This window comes from Armigeres subalbatus, chromosome 2 (genome assembly GCF_024139115.2).
Source record: "Armigeres subalbatus isolate Guangzhou_Male chromosome 2, GZ_Asu_2, whole genome shotgun sequence".
Classification (NCBI taxonomy): domain Eukaryota; kingdom Metazoa; phylum Arthropoda; class Insecta; order Diptera; family Culicidae; genus Armigeres; species Armigeres subalbatus.
The window spans coordinates 85,476,909-85,500,313 of record NC_085140.1 but is presented as its reverse complement, the minus strand read 5'-3'; the positions used below and the strand labels follow the sequence as shown (position 1 = coordinate 85,500,313).

General features: G+C 35.7%; 1 protein-coding gene across 4 annotated transcripts in view; it reads left to right on the top strand.

Annotated features, from left to right (window-relative positions):
• LOC134209689 (uncharacterized) overlaps positions 1-23,405 on the top strand; it is a 348,850-nt gene that overhangs the window by 313,191 nt on the left and 12,254 nt on the right. For all 4 annotated transcript variants that reach the window (XM_062685700.1, XM_062685698.1, XM_062685699.1 and 1 more), the window contains one exon: positions 20,118-20,652. In XM_062685700.1, the coding sequence (XP_062541684.1) occupies positions 20,118-20,652 (535 nt within the window). The remainder of the gene's footprint in view (positions 1-20,117; positions 20,653-23,405) is intronic.

Here is a 23,405-nt window from a genome sequence, read left to right as displayed (position 1 = left end):
GTTTTATTGTTGTGGTATCGCTCCCCAAAAGAAATACAGGCAATACCTCAACAATAGCACTGACTTTAAAAAATATCGCAACATCGCAACGATAGGCAACTGCGCCTTACTATTGCGGTATTTTGATTTTATTGTGATGACGTAATATTTACGAAACTAGAGGTAATTAGGGATCCTAAATTCAGAGATATGCGAAAGGGGCCATCCAGAAACCACGTGGTCATATTTTTGGAGATTTTCAACCCCCCCCCCCCCCCATGTGGTCTATCGTGGTCATTTGGTAGACCCTTCCTCCCCCCTTTGACCACGTGGTTTTTTTTTTCAAGTACAAAAAATTAAAGAAAAAAACCTTATGTAACTAAAACATATGGTTAATCCGATAAATTTTGAAGATGGACAATTTCAACTGATTCAAAATCAAACTGAACCCAGCAATTTCGAACATTTTGATGATGTTATCATGTTGTAATGTGTATCAGGTATTAGGATATCTAGAATTCACACACCTTCGATGCATCAGGAGGATACAAAAAAAATGTGGACTCGCGAATATGTTATAAAAAATTCGAGAAAAATTTGTAATGGTTTAGAAATTTTCTAAAATATCCCTATATTTCTTTATTTCTTTATTGGTGATTTTTTAAATACATAATTGCAATGTTTGCTTTTACAAGTGCTAATTTATTATTGTTTTGTGGAAAATTTTCAACTGTTTATGAAAATTTTGCATTATTTGCAGTAATTCTATATTTATTTAATACTCATACCCTGATTTCTTTTATTGGCAATTTCCAATTCTATTATGGAAAATTTCTATTTTTCTCTGATAAATAATCTAGAGCTGGCTCATCTCTCAAAATTTCTAATTCTTCATTGAAATTTTATTTTGATATTGACTCGTGGAATCCAATGATGCCATACTAAACATATTTTCTCGGTCACTCTGATGTCTTTCGAATAATTTCCCAAGGAACTTCTATTCCATATCTCGAATATGCTTCAGTCAATGGTCCTTACATAAGCGACTCATAGAAGAATGAATGTATTATAGATCAATTATCATTTTGAAGTTCGGATCATTCGATTTATCCAATTAACCAAATTATGAATGATGTATGATATAATATCCCATTAGGTCCATTGGGTTGTGTGGTAGTCGCGTGTGGTAATCACGAAAGTATATATAAGACTGAAACCTTGATTGACTCAGCTGTATAGCAAGCACTCCCTATCGCACCGCTGGTCACTGGTCAGCCAGTGTGGCGCATACAGATGTGATACAATATGAGTACAGTACGAGCCGGGCCCAATAAGTATAAGCATCAATAATATTATAACACCAGTCACCACATCCCCCTTTCTATAAAATGAAGATGTTTGTTAACTTAATACTGGTGTATAGGTATGCCAATGTTTAGGATACACACCTAGTGGAGCACATTGTGCTTCATTCCAGAGTTGTTACAAAATGTGAAGAATAGAAACATCAAGTTAATTAAGGCAATCCATTTATCATTAACTTTATGTTTATAATTTAACACATTAGGCTGGCAATATTGTAGGTATAGATACAGTGCGTTGTTGTCGCTGGTTTATATCCCTTTTTTTTCAGCCAAAAATCTTTTTTTTTTAACTTACAAATTATTATAAGAAAGTCTGAATATCTTCCATCGACATACGCGGCCGGTAACTACGATCAACTAATGCGATATTGCTAGATATATCTTCTTCGACGATATGATTGTAAACTCTACAAAGTTAAACAGTACAAACCTGATCATATCTACTACTATTCGTTTAACATACTATTTGTGCTGGTATCTACCATACCGATAATATATAGAAATAAAAAAATATTGTATCATAATAGTATGAAAAGTGATCAATCAATAAATTGTGAGAGTAAATATCTCACATGGACAGACAAGAACAAGATAGTTTTTCCCAATATATTATTTCAATCTATTAGATCAAGCTGTTAATAAAACGTTCAAGCAGATATGCATATCATTCATGACTATATTTGGAATAAATAATTAAGCTCAAGCGTAAGTTCATTCAGGTATAATTTCATTCATATCATAACATGATGATAGTGAATGATTGCAATTTTAAATACCTCAAGCAGGTCTGTCACCTCATTGAAATATGTATTAATGTTCAAGTATTTTAGGAGCTACGGAAAATACCACAAACATGTATGAATATGTTATATATTTTTTTTCCAATATCTTATTTTGCCATTGAGAAGATATCGCAAACAATGTGTATTATCATGGTATTTCCATGACTGATATAAATATTCCTTTGGTAATCAACTCTCATGTATTTTATCTTTTGTGCGAGTTAACGGAAGACCTAAGGTCTCTTCAAAAATAAAAATAAAAAGCCGAAACGAGTTTTCCGATAGTTAGAACTAGACTGATCCATTAAATCGACTCTAACAACTATGAAACCTACTTGTCCCTAACTAAATGATGACTGTCCCACGGTCGTGGTGTCGACTAAGCATTACGGGATCCCACGGTGCAATGTTTATTCAGAAGTCACGTTGTTTTCTTCGCACGGAGACTTACCACGGGAGTTAACTTGCGCAGCTCTCCATTTTCTCCTGATTCCTTTAAAACTATTGGGAGTTCTAATTATATTCATTTTTTTTTCACCTAATTATATTAATTTTTCCCTTGTACTGGTACTGGTGTACAGGGAGGTATCAAAGCCTCTAGCAATGACTGATGTACGCTTTCTAACTATTAGACTCAGAAGCCTACACGAAGGCGCCTGCGATCCACAGTAGGCAGAAGTATGTTTCAAAACTGCGCACGTTGCACATTGATCCTGTTGAAGCCCCCAGTGAACAAGAAACGGCATCTGTTCTTGTGCGTCCACTAGATTCTGCAGCGTTTAAGCTCGATTTGCTGAGCAACAGTACTACTGTTTACATAGACTAGAATTATTTATATCACAATCTTATAATAAGATTATTGTTTCTTTTTTAATGAATAGTGCTACTATGAAGTAATGCTGTAGTTCTAAATTACAGCTTCGTGTTTCGAATGAAATCTATCATTACGCTTACCGATTATTTTCAGTGAATTCAGTCACCATTATCCAAGGCTCTTTCAGTAAACCCAGTTGATTAAATCACAGCGTGTTTGAAGCCCTCTAGGCGATTTCAATCACATTTCAATCCCTAAGTTCTCTTCGTCAAATCAATCCCAGCACACTCCACGTTATTTTAACAACAGGACTTCTAGGTGAGTGAATTCACTCTCAGCGTTCATTATGTCTATTCAGTCAAGTTAATCACAGCGCTCTTCAAACGCTCTCAGTGAATTTAATCACAACGCTCTCTGCGTTCTCAGTGAATTTAATCACAGCGTGGTCTGCACGCTCTCAGTGAATTTAATCACAGCGCTCTCCACGCGCTCTCAGTGAATTTAATCACAGCGCTCTTTTAAGCTTAATTAAACCTACCTACCTATATCTATGATAATCGTACACTCCGTGTTTTCCGGAGCAAAACAGAATGTAATGTTTTATTCCAGGTCGCTCATTCCTAGGCCGCAATTCGCCAGTCTCCCTGCACACCGGCCATACGGCCGATTGCACACAGCCAGCGAGTGCGGGGTCTACACCGAAGCTGACGTCTTCTTCCAGGTCTTTTCATCAATAAAACAATTCCCTTTTATGGACATCCATCATCTACAAGTTAAACATCTACGCCTTAGTCTTTGTTTTGAGCACTTGAAGTTCATTAATTTTCTGGATATCCTGGGCCTCATTGCGCATCTTTTTTCGACAGTTCTCTCGTATGACAGTTTGCATGGTTTGCTCGTTTTGAGTCGAGGTGTACAATGCCACCTCTAAACTTTTTATACACAACCTGAATGTTTTTTTCGTTATGTCAACTTATTGTTTTATTGCATCCGGAGGTTATAATCGACCATAATCAAACCACATAAAAATAAACATAGGTACACTTCACTTTGAGCTTGATAGTTATCCTGTTCAAGCTTATTTTACTGAGTAATAACGTGTATCAGTTAATGAGTTTTGCTTAACTTATAGTTTTAATCGCGAAGAAGATGGTAATTCCATCGGAATCAAATTCACCACTGTTCTAAATATTTATTGTTGTATATCAGTATTGTGCTTAATCATTATCAGACGAAAATGATTGCAATTTTCATGTGAAAACATTTCACGTGAGAACAGTAGAAGAGTTGTCGCCGGCGATAACTTCTCAAATTGTGTACTCAAACGATAATGACCATAGAATTTTCATTCAAACATGAATCTTTACTAATATCAGCTAATTGACAACAATCCCGTTATATCTTCTAATTGGAGTTAAAAGTAAGATCGCGGGTAAGTTTGACCACATTTTTTTTTTAATTTCATTTTTTTTGTATATACGCATCCATCTTTCCAATTACACATCCGAACATATTTATTTTTATAACAGTACAGCATCAAATCTCTACAGTTACTGAGTGTTCTTCACACTATAACAAACAAAACTTTGGATGTTTACATGTATTCTTGGTAAGGTTTTACAGATTTCAGTGAAAACATTGTTTCTTTGAGAACCGAGTAAGCAACGTTATCTCACAAAGAAACTGATCAAAACTGAAGATTTTGGTCATCCGTTCCACAAATTATGTGGGGTCGCTAGGCTGAACGAACTGTGGACGTATGACTAACTAACCAATCAGTTCTAAAAATGAATTCAACAACAATATTTACAAGCGTTAACTACTTATCATATTGATATTCTACTCATCAAAAATGTAGTAGAATCAATTTTATGACAGATATCATGTATAGAGCTATTTTGACCTGCTACGCGTTAATGATCATTCTCTCTCCAATTAAATCGAGCTTATTACAAACTCAAAGAACTCTTACGGTGGACTAAGTTTCAAACGCGACTGCTTCCCCCATTGTTTGAGCGAAACGAGCGAAACATAATAATTCTCAAAATCTAACTTTATCACTACTCAATATAAATACCTCCGAAATGAATTAATTGAAATACTATGAAATTAGCTCTGTATAGAAAACACCTTTCTAATACCTACAACAGATCTATAAAGCTAGATTTTTTTATGCTTTGTTGAAATTTACCATTTAGCACAACGATTCGACTCAGTAATACAGTATCTGCAGTGATGCAACTGTACCTCTGTTATGCATCAATATTCAATGGCATAACAGATGGCATTCCTTTTCTTAATTGTGGCATACATCAACTATAATGATTTTTTTCATTATTTCTCGTTGGAATAAATATGTGAAGCATGACTTACTTTTGTATTCCTGTATTCTGTAACAAAATTGAGGTGAGTTCCATCAAAGCACCGCACTGTAACGGCTCACACACCACAACGCAATGATCTCTTCGATAATAGACCATCACAGCACCCGACGTCTATGCTTCACGTCATGAATAAACGGTGACACAACACAATGGAAGCGAAAAACATACTCACCGCGAAGCGGTTACCCAAACAAGACTCGACATGTCTCGGTAGTATACATCGCGAGCAGAATATAGATTATAAAATAGCATGCTTACCATTATTAGGTCGATCACTATCAGATAAGATTTATACTAACAACAAATAAGAAACCAACATTTTTTTCCTTTTTTCTTTTCGAAATAATACCAGGGACCGCACTTTCAATTTTCTGCAAGACTTTCTTTCAAACACTAGCTTATTTTTCATTTTTTTCTTCAATCTGTTCTTGCACTTGCACGATCACAAATTAATCACTTATTCTTCCCATATGAATCAAATTGATTCAATCCACAAAAAAACTAAACCGACTCTTATCGATTGAGATGTTTTTTCTCCTCGTCGCCACTTGTGGTAGTCGCGTGTGGTCATCACGAAAGTATATATAAGACTGAAACCTTGATTGACTCAGCTGTATAGCAAGCACTCCCTATCGCACCGCTGGTCACTGGTCAGCCAGTGTGACGCATACAGATGTGATACAATATGAGTACAGTACGAGCCGGGCCCAATAAGTATAAGCATCAATAATATTATAACACCAGTCACCACAGGTTGATATGACAATTGTTATTTGTACAAGCTACTACAGACTTTTTAGTTAAAAAATTATGTTGAGCTTTTTAATGGAATGTCTTTACTTGTCATAAGACGAGTTTGTACCTTCCCATTTAATTCCACCACTTGATTGTACCTTGACAGATACGTATTTCGACCTCAACAGTAAGGTCGTCTTCAGTGTTTCGTACTTGACTCGACTTAGGTTATACAAAACTTTTAGGTTTTAAAAAAGTCCTGGAAGTCGTAATGTTTGAACTACTTAATCATCCAAGTCCGTGAACCCAGTGCTTCTAAGGCCCTACAAAAAAGGCATAGTCATTGTGCAGCTTGATGTTGACTCAAGATAATTTTGGGTACCTTGTCTCTTAGATCTCATGTTAATGGAAATTAGGATCATATGCTTATTTTATCGGATTGGGTACATACCGATGATGAGGACATTACAAATGTCATGATTGATCACCCGAGAAGTCGTGGGCTGAACTTGAGAGCAATCACTGGCTTAACGTTCAGGATGACCCATCTTATCTGAGTGTTCAGAATGATTCAAACATTTCAACTTCATTTGCATGCTCTTAGAATCGAAATCTTCCCAAAGTTTCGGATAACTGAGTTTTCAGGGTCAGTCAAATTTGAGCTCCCATATTTTTTCTGTAGAACCAATATCTAGATGAACAATTTTACTGAAGAAAATGGTGGTCTAGCTCTCTTTTGTGATTTAATAGACAATCTAAAACGCTGGGCATATATGACCCATCCGTCCTGAAAGGGTTGAGATTTGTTTTGGAATTCAATTTCAATCGTTATTATAACACTATTTATTACCTAGATTGTTTTAGGAATTGGAGTGTTTTTTTCTGGAACACTGCCACTTTTTTTCATATCGCCGGACTCTTCTTAGTTTTCAGACCCTTTTGTGAATTTAAAAAGCATTTTATTTGGAATTTCATGTTGCTTTTTAAATGCAAACTTCTCTATGTCATAACCTTTTTCATACGCACTACTAGAATTTTGTGCATTATTGATCGAAAAATTAAAAAATGCACCTAAATGTTCTAATTAGGTGCATTATTAAATTTTTCGATCAATTAGCCTAATTATTCAATATCATAAGAACTAGGCTTCTTAATCCTAAATAATTGCCTACATGTATTGCTTGGATGAATTTTAAATTCCAAGATCTTCCTAATTTTCAAGAATAATTATTCTGGTGTTGCAAGGAAACCCTTCAGAATAGTTAGAAGAAATTCTTCGAGTCTCCACGGAAAAATCTTCAGTATTTCAACGATTTTTTTTTTCGAAATTCTGTGGAAAAGTTCCTAAAAAAGGTTCGGTAGAAATTTTGAAGAACTAGAAGAATCCGTAGAAGGATCCTAAATGCATATTTACGATGAAAATTCCAATAAACATCAAATTCCGAAGAACTTCCGGTATAAATTAGAAAAAAATCCAGCTTACTTTTTTTACAGAATCTCTAAAGATTTTTTTTCAAAATCCTGGGCAAATTTAATGAATCTTCAAAGGAAATTCTTCTAAATTTCCAATGGATTTTTTTTTCGTTTTTCAAAAAAAATCTTAGAAATTTTCAGCAGTTTTTTTAATTTCCAAAAGAAATTATTTGGAGTATACCAAAATATTTCCGATGGAAATTCCTAAGATTTTCCAGTAGAAAATCGAGGAAAAGTTCATCTAAAACACCAATAATGAATTTCCGAGGATATTTCCATGTTTGTACAAGTGGAAAAAACGAAAAAATTGCACTTTGTAGTACTTGTGAAGGTTGTACTTTAGAAGCAATTCCAATAGGAATTCCTTAGAAAATTAAATCAAAATTTTAAAGATTTTCTGATGTGAAAATTCCTTAAAATTTTAAATCATTTCTTGTGCTTCTTTGCATGGTAAAGATTTAAAGCAATGTTTAGCTGAACCTACAAAGAAATCAAAATGACTTTCCGAAGAAGAATGAATTTCCATGAAATTTTGGAAGAATTTATGGTGCAAATTAAAAAAAACACGAACCTTGTAAATTCTAAAGATTTATTCTTTGAAAATCCAAAGTATTTGTTGAAGGTAATCCATAGACTCTTCCGTGGAAATTCTAAATAATGCCTCGAATAAAAAAAATATTTGGAAAATTTAAAAAATGTGATAGAATTCACAAAGAGCGTAAAACATTTCATTTCAAAATTCCAAATTTGAAAACAAAAATCCAAAAACAAAAAATCAACGGTAATATCAAAGTGTTTCATGTGGCATTGGCTATTTAATTTCTCATGAAAATTCAGAAGATTTTTTCTTGAAAAATTTAGAAGTCTTCTTCTTCTTCTATGGCTCCATATTCCAACTGGAAGTTGGTCTGCTTTTCAACTTAGTTTATTCTTTTAGCATTTCCTCAGTTATAAATTGAAAGTTTTAAATGCCAGCAATTGTACGATTATATATCTTGTGTAGCAAGTACGAAGGATACATTATACCTAGGATGTCGACAATGTTTGACACCCGAAAACATCCTAGACAGGAACGAGAATCGAACTAGTCATCTCCGGATTGGCAATCCTATGCCTTTGGTCGTAAGGCTAACTGGAGACTAAACATTTTGAAGTGCACTCCCCAAAATGTTCGAAAAACTTATTTTGGAAATGAAATAGAATTTCTGGTGAAGATTCGGAAGAACTTGTCGAAGAAATTCATTAGAATGTAAAAAACCCAACTTAATTCACCGAATTCACTGCCTTTCTCGCATTTAGCCAAGACACCAACTTTATATGGTGCTAATATGGTTTGATGTACCATTTTCTTTATAACTTTTGAACGCAACGGTCGATCGTTATCAAATTCAATAGTGATAGGCTTTGCCCCCTGTCGAATGAAACTTGTTGCGAGAAAATCGGTTGATGATTACTATATAAAAAGTTGTCTAATGTTTTTCTTAGCTTTTGTGCACACACATACACACATACATACGCACGGACAGACAGACATTTGCTCAGCTCGTCAAGCTGAGTCGATTGGTATATAACACCATGGGTCACCGAGGCTTCTATAAAAAGTTCGTTTTCGTAGTGAAATGATAGCCTTTCGGTACAACTTTGTTGTACGAGAAAGGCAAAAATATGAAAATATGAACATTTTTTTCCACCGAAAATTATATGTATTTCCCACGAGACTGTTTTGAATTTTCAGACAGAATTCACATGGAATTTTTTCGGCATTTACACTGGCGATATTTTGTTTTTTTCAAGACCAACTTGTAGCAAAATTTACAAGCAAAATTTTCCAGAGAGAATTGTTCAAAAACATTCTGAATGCTAGCACTTTATCAGGATTGTATGAAGTAAGGTCAAAGTTTTTACAGGAAATTTTTTACTGGATTTTTCCTGAATATCCACAAGACATTCTTTTGAAGATTTTTCTTGAATTATTGTAAAAACATGAACAGTTTTCAAAATTGTAGCTGTAGTCCGCTGATGCAAAAGTGTCGGCGGCGTGATGCCAAAAACCATCTGCGGCGGAATTTAAAAAAAATATTTTTTCATTTTTCTTTCCCAATTTTTTTGGTGAAAATTGAGACTGAAACGCAACCTGCTTTTTCGTTTATTTTTTTTTATGGAAAAAGGATCTAAAGCTAAGTTGGTCAAATAACTCAGATATGCATCGGCGTTGCGACCGACGCTGCATTACCGGGTTTTCTCGATGCTTAATGCTAAATTCTTTTTAACACTTAGTTGAAAAGACGCTACGTCGGCATCGGCCCTAAGATGCGCTTTGCGTTTAATGATTAAATCATTAAATTTTGATGATTTGTATTTTTTACACCGCTATTGTTATTTACCAAAAACACAGTTAAACATCTACGCCTTAGTCTTTGTTTTGAGCACTTGAAGTTCATTAATTTTCTGGATATCCTGGGCCTCATTGCGCATCTTTTTTCGACAGTTATTTCGTATGACAGTTTGCATGGTTTGCTCGTTTTGAGTCGAGGTGTACAATGCCACCTCTAAACTTTTTATACACAACCTGAATGTTTTTTTCGTTATGTCAACTTATTGTTTTATTGCATCCGGAGGTTATAATCGACCATAATCAAACCACATAAAAATAAACATAGGTACACTTCACTTTGAGCTTGATAGTTATCCTGTTCAAGCTTATTTTACTGAGTAATAACGTGTATCAGTTAATGAGTTTTGCTTAACTTATAGTTTTAATCGCGAAGAAGATGGTAATTCCATCGGAATCAAATTCACCACTGTTCTAAATATTTATTGTTGTATATCAGTATTGTGCTCAATCATTATCAGACGATAAAGATTGCAATTTTCATGTGAAAACATTTCACGTGAGAACAGTAGAAGAGTTGTCGCCGGCGATAACTTCTCAAATTGTGTACTCAAACGATAATGACCATAGAATTTTCATTCAAACATGAATCTTTACTAATATCAGCTAATTGACAACAATCCCGTTATATCTTCTAATTGGAGTTAAAAGTAAGATCGCGGGTAAGTTTGACCACATTTTTTTTTTAATTTCATTTTTTTTGTATATACGCATCCATCTTTCCAATTACACATCCGAACATATTTATTTTTATAACAGTACAGCATCAAATCTCTACAGTTACTGAGTGTTGTTCACACTATAACAAACAAAACTTTGGATGTTTACATGTATTCTTGGTAAGGTTTACAGATTACAGAGGTTACAGATTTCAGTGAAAACATTGTTTCTTCAAGGACCGAGTAAGCAACGTTATCTCACAAAGAAACTGATCAAAACTGAAGATTTTGGTCATCCGTTCCACAAATTATGTGGGGTCGCTAGGCTGAACGAACTGTGGACGTATGACTAACTAACCAATCAGTTCTAAAAATGAATTCAACAACAATATTTACAAGCGTTAACTACTTATCATATTGATATTCTACTCACCAAAAACGTAGTAGAATCAATTTTATGACAGATTTCATGTATAGAGCCATTTTGACCTACCACGCGTTAAAGATCATTCTCTCCAATTAAATCGAGATTATTACAAACTCAAAGAACTCTTAAGGTGGACTAAGTTTCAAACGCGACTGCTTCCCCATTGTTTGAGCGAAACGAGCGAAACATAATAATTCTCAAAATCTAACTTTATCACTACTCAATATAAATACCTCCGAAATGAATTAATTGAAATACTATGAAATTAGCTCTGTATAGAAAACACCTTTCTAATACCTACAACATATAAAGCTAGATTTTTTTATGCTTTGTTGAAATTTACCATTTAGCACAACGATTCGACTCAGTAATACAGTATCTGCAGTGATGCAACTGTACCTCTGTTATGCATCAATATTCAATGGCATAACAGATGGTATTCCTTTCCTAATTGTTGCATACATCAACTATAATGATTTTTTCATTAATAATAAATATGTGAAGCATGACTTACTTTTTGTATTCCTGTATTCTGTAACAAAACTGAGTTCATTTCCATCAAAGCACTGCACTGTAACGGCTCACACACCACAACGCAATGATCTCTTCGATAATAGACCATCATAGCACCCGACGTCCATGCTTCACGTCAAAACGGTGACACAACACAATGGAAGCGAAAAACATACTCACCGCGAAGCGGTTACCCAAACAAGACTCGACATGTCTCGGTAGTATACATCGCGAGCAGAATATAGATTATAAAATAGCATGCTTACCATTATTAGGTCGATCACTATCAGATAAGATTTATACTAACAACAAATAAGAAACCAACGTTTTCCTCTTTTTTTCTTTTCGAAATAATACCAGGGACCGCACTTTCAATTTTCTGCAAGACTTTCTTTCAAACACTAGCTTATTTTTCATTTTTTTCTTCAATCTGTTCTTGCACTTGCACGATCACAAATTAATCACTTATTCTTCCCATATGGATCAAATTAATTCAATCCACAAAGACTAAACCGACTCTTATCGATTGAGATGTTTTTTCCTCGTCGCCATTTGTGGTAGTCGCGTGTGGTCATCACGAAAGTATATATAAGACTGAAACCTTGATTGACTCAGCTGTATAGCAAGCACTCCCTATCGCACCGCTGGTCACTGGTCAGCCAGTGTGGCGCATACAGATGTGATACAATATGAGTACAGTACGAGCCGGGCCCAATAAGTATAAGCATCAATAATATTATAACACCAGTCACCACAGGTTGATATGACAATTGTTATTTGTACAAGCTACTACAGACTTTTTAGTTAAAAAAATTATGTTGAGCTTTTTAATGGAATGTCTTTACTTGTCATAAGACGAGTTTGTACCTTCCCATTTAATTCCACCACTTGATTGTACCTTGACAGATACGTATTTCGACCTCAACAGTAAGGTCGTCTTCAGTGTTTCGTACTTGACTCGAATTAGGTTATACAAAACTTTTAGGTTTTAAAAAACGTCCTGCAAGTCGTAATGTTTGAACTACTTAATCATCCAAGTCCGTGAACCCAGTGCTTCTAAGGCCCTACAAAAAGGCATAGTCATTGTGCAGCTTGATGTTGACTCAAGATAATTTTGGGTACCTTGTCTCTTAGATCTCATGTTAATGGAAATTAGGATCATATGCTTATTTTATCGGATTGGGTACATACCGATGATGAGGACATTACAAATGTCATGATTGATCACCCGAGAAGTCGTGGGCTGAACTTGAGAGCAATCACTGGCTTAACGTTCAGGATGACCCATCTTATCTGAGTGTTCAGAATGATTCAAACATTTCAACTTCATTTGCATGCTCTTAGAATCGAAATCTTCCCAAAGTTTCGGATAACTGAGTTTTCAGGGTCAGTCAAATTTGAGCTCCCATATTTTTTCTGTAGAACCAATCCCTAGATGAACAATTTTACTGAAGAAAAGGGTGGTCTAGCTCTCTTTTGTGATTTAATAGACAATCTAAAACGCTGGGCATATATGACCCATCCGTCCTGAAAGGGTTGAGATTTGTTTTGGAATTCAATTTCAATCGTTATTATAACACTATTTATTACCTAGATTGTTTTAGGAATTGGAGTGTTTTTTCTGGAACACTGCCACTTTTTTCATATCGCCGGACTCTTCTTAGTTTTCAGACCCTTTGTGAATTTAAAAAGCATTTTATTTAGAATTTCATGTTGCTTTTTAAATGCAAACTTCTCTATGTCATAACCTTTTCATACGCACTACTAGAATTTTGTGCATTATTGATCGAAAATTTAAAAATGCACCTAAATGTTCTAATTAGGTGCATTATTAAATTTTTCGATCAATTAGCCTAATTATTCAATATCATAAGAACTAGGCTTCTTAATCCTAAATAATTGCCTACATGTATTGCTTGGATGAATTTTAAATTCCAAGATCTTCCTCATTTTCAAGAATAATTATTCTGGAGTTGCAAGGAAACCCTTCAGAATAGTTAGAAGAAATTCTTCGAGTCTCCACGGAAAAATCTTCAGTATTTCAACGATTTTTTTTTCGAAATTCTGTGGAAAAGTTCTTAAAAAAGGTTCGGTAGAAATTTTGAAGAACTAGAAGAATCCGTAGAAGGATCCTAAATGCATATTTACGATGAAAATTCCAATAAACATCAAATTCCGAAGAACTTCCGGTATAAATTAGAAAAAAAATCCAGCTTACTTTTTTACAGAATCTCTAAAGATTTTTTTCAAAATCCTGTGCAAATTTAATGAATCTTCAAAGGAAATTCTTCTAAATTTCCAATGGAAATTTTTTTCGTTTTTCAAAAAATAAGCTTAGAAATTTTCAGCAGTTTTTTTTATTTCCAAAAGAAATTATTTGGAGTATACCAAAATATTTCCGATGGAAATTCCTAAGATTTTCCAGTAGAAAATCGATGAAAAGTTCATCTAAAACACCAATAATGAATTTCCCGAGGATATTTCCATGTTTTTACAAGTGGAAATAACGAAAAAAATTGCACTTTTGTAGTACTTGTGAAGGTTGTACTTTAGAAGCAATTCCAATAGGAATTCCTTAGAAAATTAAATCAAAATTTTAAAGATTTTCTGATGTGAAAATTCCTTAAAATTTTTAAATCATTTCTTGTGCTTCTTTGCATGGTAAAGATTTAAAGCAATGTTTAGCTGAACCTACAAAGAAATCAAAATGACTTTCCGAAGAAGAATGAATTTCCCATGAAATTTTGGAAGAATTTATGGTGCAAATTAAAAAAACACGAACCTTGTGAATTCTAAAGATTTATTCTTTGAAAATCCAAAGTATTTGTTGAAGGTAATCCATAGACTCTTCCGTGGAAATTCTAAATAATGCCTCGAATAAAAAAAATATTTGGAAAATTTTAAAAATGTGATAGAATTCACAAAGAGCGTAAAACATTTCATTTCAAAATTCCAAATTTGAAAACAAAAATCCAAAAACAAAAAATCAACGGTAATATCAAAGTGTTTCATGTGGCATTGGCTATTTAATTTCTCATGAAAATTCAGAAGATTTTTTCTTGAAAAATTTAGAAGTCTTCTTCTTCTTCTATGGCTCCATGTTCCAACTGGAAGTTGGTCTGCTTTTCAACTTAGTTTATTCTTTTAGCATTTCCTCAGTTATAAATTGAAAGTTTTAAATGCCAGCAATTGTACGATTATATATCTTGTGTAGCAAGTACGAAGGATACATTATACCTAGGATGTCGACAATGTTTGACACCCGAAAACATCCTAGACAGGAACGAGAATCGAACTAGTCATCTCCGGATTGGCAATCCTATGCCTTTGGTCGTAAGGCTAACTGGAGACTAAACATTTTGAAGTGCACTCCCCAAAATGTTCGAAAAACTTATTTTGGAAATGAAATAGAATTTCTGGTGAAGATTCGGAAGAACTTGTCGAAGAAATTCATTAGAATGTAAAAAACCCAACTTAATTCACCGAGTGGTGATACTGCCTTTCTCGCATTTAGCCAAGACACCAACCTTATATGGTGCTAATATGGTTTGATGTACCATTTTCTTTATAACTTTTGAACGCAACGGTCGATCGTTATCAAATTCAATAGTGATAGGCTTTGCCCCCGGTCGAATGAAACTTGTTGCGAGAAAATCGGTTGATGATTACTATATAAAAAGTTGTCTAATGTTTTTCTTAGCTTTTGTGCACACACATACACACATACATACGCACGGACAGACAGACATTTGCTCAGCTCGTCAAGCTGAGTCGATTGGTATATAACACCATGGGTCACCGAGGCTTCTATAAAAAGTTCGTTTTCGTAGTGAAATGATAGCCTTTCGGTACAACTTTGTTGAACGAGAAAGGCAAAAAATATGAAAATATGAACATTTTTTTCCACCGAAAATTATATGTATTTCCCACGAGACTGTTTTGAATTTTCAGACAGAATTCACATAGAATTTTTTTCGGCATTTACACTGGCGATATTTTGTTTTTTTTCATGACCAACTTGTAGCAAAATTTACAAGCAAAATTTTCCAGAGAGAATTGTTCAAAAAACATTCTGAATGCTAGCACTTTATCAGGATTGTATGAAGTAAGGTCAAAGTTTTTACAGGAAATTTTTTTACTGGATTTTTCCTGAATATCCACAAGACATTCTTTTGAAGATTTTTCTTGAATTATTGTAAAAACATGAACAGTTTTCAAAATTGTAGCTGTAGTCCGCTGATGCAAAAGTGATGCGAAAAACCATCTGCGGCGGAATTTAAAAAAAATATTTTTTCATTTTTCTTTCCCAATTTTTTTGGTGAAAATTGAGACTGAAACGCAACCTGCTTTTTCGTTTATTTTTTTTTATGGAAAAAGGATCTAAAGCTAAGTTGGTCAAATAACTCAGATATGCATCGGCGTTGCGACCGACGCTGCATTACCGGGTTTTCTCGATGCTTAATGCTAAATTCTTTTTAACACTTAGTTGAAAAGACGCTACATCGGCATCGGCCCTAAGATGCGCTTTGCGTTTAATGATTAAATCATTAAATTTTGATGATTTGTATTTTTTACACCGCTATTGTTATTTACCAAAAATGTTCGTGTTAAAAAAAAAACCACGTGGTTCGAGAGCAACACCCCCCCTCCCCCCATGTGGCTTATCGTGGTCATTTTCCAAACCCCCCCCCCTCCCCCCCTATATGACCACGTGGTTTCTGGACGGCCCCAAAGCGGCCATCTTGAGCCAATCGAGCATTGAGAGCTGTCAGAATCTGAGCCAAATGAACATTGTTATTTTGCGGATTGAAAAGGTATTGCGATTGTAACGAAAAAAAATTACGAAAAGTTTTGTCGAATAAACAATTTGTTTTACATTGGCAAGTTGAAGTAGTCTAGTTTATGCATGGTACTTTGTTCATTTCTATTGCACTTTTCTTTTAGTGATAATGCACTGTTGGACGTTAGATAACGAAATCTGAAAATGCCATTATGCGCAAAGTCATGTTCGAGCGTCATTATGCGCAAAGTCATGTTTTGCGCCATGGCAAGTGCTGGCAGCGTTTGTTTACAAAAGTAACAGCGTTGCTAAATCGTCTGGAAAAGTATTCGCACATCTCTTAATATAGGATCCCTAGAGTTAATGACATCCTATTTGACAGCCGCAATGTGAAAAAAGATAAACAGTTATTTTTTAATAATTTTTCGAAATCAATTTTATTTTGATGCGGTGTTTAACTCTTCCATAATCGGTCGTTTTACCCTAGTTAAAGTAACAAAAAATGTAACAAAATTTCTTCCAATTTTAAACAAAAACGTTACTAAACATGTTTTCAATTGAACAACAATATAACTCGATGTGTTACATGAAATGCGATGAAAATAACTAAAGCTATTACCACAGACAAACAGACATAACGGATTGAACATTCACTCATCAAATTCATCGTCATTTAACAACTACCGACATCTGTTGAAATCAGTTAGTTGAGCAAATCACGGACAGATGGTGGTAGTGAGCAAATTCAAACTCGAGCAAATCCGATGTGCGCGCCACTAGTGACCGATTGGCCAACTAATGATTATTTGAATTGACCAGTAAACCAGTGAACGATGGAAATTTGGCGAGTGTTATGTCTGTTTGTCTGTGCTATTACAAATAATGTTATTCAGGCTATTGACATCATATTGTGTAGCCCATCTCCAGATCGTAGCCAGGATGCCCCAGCTATTTTTTGTTTTTTTTTTTCATACTGCGTTTCAATGATGACAGCGGGCTATGTCTATTGATGATGATGACACCGCGCTGGTCACCGGCTCGATGTTATTGATAAGAACAAAGTTTTTACTGATTAGGGTCCGGGTGAGATGCCACACCTTTTTAAAAATCCACATTTCTTCAAAACAAACCGTTAAATTGAAACTCTAAATATTGTTTTTGATAGTTTGGGGATCCAACTACATACATAGTGTAGAAGTCATTTGTGAAACAAAAAAAATCGATTGTATTATTTCCGAAACAAAAAAAAGTCAAATTCGGGTGAGATGCCACACCTCAGGGGTAGGGATCCTACATTAATATAGGATCCCTACTCAGGGGGAGATGCTGCACGTGGGAAATGTTGGAGAAATGGAATAAGAAATTTGTTTTTGCGATAAACGATATTTTATAGCAAACTATAATTATTTATATTTGTATTTCAACTCAAAAACCAACAAATGTATCGCGTGAACAATTTCTCATTTCACAGTCGAGGATATTAGTCATTAATAGGCTTTTATTTTATAGTTTTTCTCCCACAATCAATTACACAAATCATCAAAAATTGCACATATTGCCTTTTTCTATATTCACGACCTTTTATCAATTTGTCTAACATTAAGATGGCCTTATATTCTTCGAACTCGAAGCAATGTTTTTTCAAAACTGGTTTTCTTTCGTAATATATCTGCTGTTTTATTTCATATCATGTACCCATATAAAAATCAATCAAAAACGAAGGATTGGGGTGCAAATTGATCTGTTTCTCATTATTGTGATGTTTTCAGTAGTGGCGCTCACTAATTATTAATAATTATTAATTAATAACGACGGAGTTTAAATCGAAATCGTTCCTTGTGCAAATATCTTTGATTTTGGCGCATGTTGTAAGGAACAAATATCCTAGCACTTAAGCCCCAAACGCAGTACAACGGAACGGCGACGGAAACGGAAAATTTGACAGTTAACTCATATAGTTTCTGTCAAATTTGCCGTTTCCGTCGCCGTTCTGTTATATTGCGTTTGGGGCTTTACGATAGCGCCTGGACACGGGAACGGCGGTTAGGAAACCAACCACTGTAGGGTGACTGTTCCAGTAATAGTGGTGTACCAGTAATAGTGGAAACGCGATTTTCGCTAGATGTAGGGCATTTTAATTTTTACAAATTACTTCATACAATAGCGCTTGCTCAAAAAAGGTGAATGTGTGCGAAAAAGTTTACAAATTTTCCAGAAAAACATCGAAAAACATAATTTTTCCTTAACTTTTTGGGTCCCTTGCACCAATAATAGTGAGGCGTTCCAATAATAGTGAATCCCATAAGAAACCAATGAGATTCACTATTATAGGAACAGAAGTTAACTAGTGCCACTATTACTTGTTCATGTACCAGTTAATGGAGGAAGCGATTTTGAAAAGAAAACAATATTTTGAAGTATCAACAATATTTTTCCTGAAAAGTAGAGAAGAACAGCTTTCTGCCAATATATTTACAGAAGAAGAGAAGAACAGCTTTCTTTTTTTACCAGTTCATTTATTTGGTAGGCTCAGTCGTGTGTGACACTTTGCGGAGCCGCAATTCTCAAGTATGATATTTTTACATGGTATATCATCTTATCTTAACAGTTAGTTGGGAGGGGACATAGACCATAATACTCGTGGCGACTCAAGAAGAACAGCTTTCTGCCAATATATCACAGGAAATATATTCCTATCAATAAGGCATTTTATGAGACAGATCGAAACAGCTGTTTTTCTCGTGTTTACCTACTTTGACAATTAGTGGGAGCCCGTTTGTTTGGTAATTTCGCGCCGGACTTTCCGATGGGTCCCATCATCAATTCTGCCTGATTTTCTTTTCGTCTACCAGGGTTTTAGAACATAGTTCTTCATAAGATTCTTAAAATGTATCGTTAGATAATTCATACCATTGCATTCTAAGCAGGAAATGCTGAAGAAAACACGAATGAAAAGTAAAACGTTACAAACATTATTTTGTGTTCGGACCTAACGGAATGTTCACGCAGAATCATACCAAAACAAAACATTAGAAGTAAATAAACGGGCCACCGCGAAACGTCTCATAAAATGCCTTATAGATATGAATTAAACAATTTGAACTTGTCACTAATACCACTATTACCGGTACACCGACCCTATGTGATTAATTAAAAACTAATCAATGCAAAGTGTGAGAAAAATGGAAAACTGTTATTTTTACTGCTTTGATTTTGTGTTCTAAATAAAGTTTTTCATTTTTCTTGCACAAATTTTAATAAATTTCAAATAAATTTTTCCTGTATTATTTTGATGTAAAACTATAATAATATCACAAAACAGAATAATATTCATTTTAATTATTACATTGATACATTATTACAAGACATTCTTAACATTCTTTTCTCCTAATAATCCTTTTCGCTACGATATGAGTAAATTGTCCTCCTTAGGTAAAATTACTCTTGGTACAAAACCGAGAAAAACTATGGTATCCTAATGGAAGACCTAAGCTTCAACTGAAGGAATTCTTCAACGTAATAAACTTTTTTTTATGTTCCTACTACAGTTGCATGAGGAATTAAACATGTGTATAATTTAAAACTGATACTGATTCGATCAAGCACCATCAATGGAGTGGACCATCACTCCATACGTAAAAGTAGCTCAAGCGTATCCTTCTGGTTACGCATCCAACTATAACGACGAAGACGACGACGACGACAACGGTCTCTGATCGCCGATAGTGACCATCCACTAATCCATTTCCTCACTAGTCTTCCAGTTTGAGCACCGACATCGACTAAGCAAGAATGTCTTTTTGTGACTCTTTCAGAGCGCTTCATCCGGCTCGCTACTGTTGACGGTAGCGAACTTGGAGAACTTTGCCAAAATCCACAAGAAGCAACAATCCAGCTACGGCACCAGCAAAGCCATGGAGGAATACCTGTCGTCGACCGTGGGAGTCGTCCCGAAGGCTGCCATCATGGACGCCGTCGGCAGCAAATATAACAGCAACATAACTATGAAGTACGGCACCCGCCCGGATGAGAGCACCGCAGAAGCATCGCCGGCGACGGCAGCGGCAATTATCTCCATCGAAGAAATCCATTCGGACGGGCAGGTGGATGAGCAAAAGCAAGCGCATCGTAGCGCGCTACCGTCGTTCCATCGATCGGCGAAAACCAAAGATCCGGATTCGGTCTCAGTGGCCAGTTCCACACATTTCACCATGATCAACGGGGTGGGCGGCCCGCAGCGGCTGCCCAAGGGCGGCATGTGCTCCCGCGGACATCAGATCACCATACTGATCGTGACGATGAGCATCGTCTTCATGGTTGGAATCTGTGCGGCCGTGTTCTTCCTTGAAAGTGAGTATTCTTTAGATGGTAATAGGTGCTTTCGGCATATTGATTATTGGAAATCTTGTGAGTGTGATTGCATACATAGGGCAACGATGATATTTTGAACATCTGAATATATTTTGAACTTTTGGATATATTTTCTTCAATTTGTTACCTAAATCTGGGTAGAAATGGTATTATGAAAGAGGTTAAAGAGACACATGGTTCCTATTTATTTGTAGATAGCTAAGTAGAACAAACGCAAAATATAGCCAAAAGTCCAAAATATATTCAGATGTCCAAAATACATCATTTACTCTATATTATATATTATAATATAAAATGGGTAACTCTTGGATATCACAAATGTCTTTCCGTGCGCGTGTGTGTAGAGTGGGGGTGTGATTTATTTATAGATGGATGAAGGCAAATCTGCATACAGACACCTGAAAACTCAGGGTGTGGGGATGGCAGAAGGCTGACCCACTAAACCCACCCACGTGAATTTCTTGAAATTATACAAAAAATCGGGAAAAAAAAGTCACAAGGTTTTCGATGAAGCATCCGAAAGAGCTAACCGCGGTGGAGGTTGGTACTCGGATTCTGATGGCTTTTCCGCAAACGGGACTTTTAAGTGGCCTTTTTGTGTATAGGAGGTTGAGGGTTCGAGTCCCTCCAAGACACGTGGATTCTTTTTCGCAAATTTCATATCAATTAGTCCATTTCGAAACATGTGCTGTGCATATGCCCAGCCAAGATATTTAACAAAAAATCGTTTTCTATTTTAAATGCATAGGCTTTTCCACGTACCGTTTGAAACTATTTAAGGAACTATCCGGCTTTGTCAGAAGTATAATATATGTATGATATAAAAACGATATTGAAACCAGAAGAGTCCTAGAAGAGGCTAATTAGCATTTTGTTGCAGCTTGTGGATTCCTGAAGAAGATGCTTGATCAATATTCTCTTGAAAGTGACTCGATTTTTGTCTGGAGACTTGTCGACCGTACCCGAGTAGCACACTTGTCATATATCAGTCACTGTGACTCATATATGACCAAATCCAGTCATATTGGAGTTGCTGCAACAAAATGCTACTACACAGTCGCAGTGTTCGTAAAATCACTAATAAATCTCAATCAACGAAAATCGTGTGCGATTTTAAAAGAACGCATCACGCTTGAATTTTTCATGCTAAAACGCATCGTTTCACTCATTTGCCAAAAAATCATTTCGGTTTAAAAACGCATTTTTCTTTATTTATTTATTTATTTATTTATTTATTTATTTCGTCAACCGACGTAGACTAGTACAAATACATATACATGTTTTTTTTCTTTCGTAATGCTATAGTAGATTATGAAATACAATAAAAAACATTAAAAAAAATATTTTTTTTGCTAAAGTTGTTTGTAATTATGAATTTAAATTGTTGAATTCCTTATGTTCGTGTTTTGAAAATATTGTTTAATGTTATGCCGAGACATTGTTAAGTCAATAGCTTCGCAGTGTTGATTATAAACAACCATCATTCGGTTAAGAGGTCCAAATTTTGCGTAATTTGTTCGCAATTTGAAAGCAATTCGGGGACAATTCATTGCGTAGCCACGGGGGTGGTTTTGGGCATAAAGACCGCCACCCCCCATCCCCCCCCAGAGACAACATTTTTAGAAGACATTTTTTTTCGAAAAAAAATGTTCAGAAAACCTACCCTTAGACCAATTTTCTGGCTACGCCACTGCATGAAAGAGTATCCATTGTTCTATGCGATGAACGGTTATTTACTGTTTCTAACGAAGGAGAACAAAAGAAAGCCTACGATGATTCAAATGGATGATTCAACTCATCCTTGAGTTTTTAGGTGCTGAGTTGGGTGCGTTTCAACTCACGCTTGATTTGAATCGTCCAATAGTTTTGAGATTTTGAGTTTTTACCAACACTGCACAGTCGAGTATTTCCAAATATGTTCAATTCCAGGCACACATCTCAACAATCTCTGGTCATTTGTTATTAACATCTTGATCTTATCACATAATAACGCTGTACAGGAGAAGTGCTTTAGATGAGTTAAGTGTAAAGCTGAGCATAACAAATACGTTTGCGTACTTTAATCGATAATCCTCCCGCCTCCTCCACGTACGACGACAGCCTGTTTTGGATCAACTTCTCCAGTAGCTTCCCTACCTTGTTTATAACACAAATTGGTCTGTACGCTGAGGGGTCTCCAGGGGACTTGCCCGGTTTCGATAACCTTGGCTGCCTTTAACGCTATGTTCGGGATCCCGTCCGGACCAGGTGCTTTACTCGGGTCGAGGGACTTTGCCACCGTCATTAGCTTCTCCACCGCCACATCGCTACCTCTTCGTCATTTGCTCCTATTCTTGCTGCTGGCGGCCAATGGGTTGGGCCGTGCTGCGGGAAAAGTACGTCGATGATCGTCTTCAGCCTCGTTAAACACCGCTCGGGAGGAGCCAGTGCCCCTTTTGTTTTGGCCATCACCAGCCGATAGGCCTTTCCCCATGGGTTCGAGTTGGCGCTCTGGCTCAGTCTGTCGAAGCAGTCTTTCTTGCTCTCTTTGATGGCCTTGTTTAGGGCCAGCCTCGCCGCTTTGAAAACCTCGATGAGTTCTTCCCTTACTTCCACCGAGCGTGACCTTTGTAGTCTTCTGCTAGCCTTGAGGCAGATTGCTCGAAGGGCTGCAATTTGATCGTTCCACCAGTATACCTGAGGCCTGCAGTTCCGTAAATGATGTTCTTAAAGAGCGTTATAAAACTTAAATT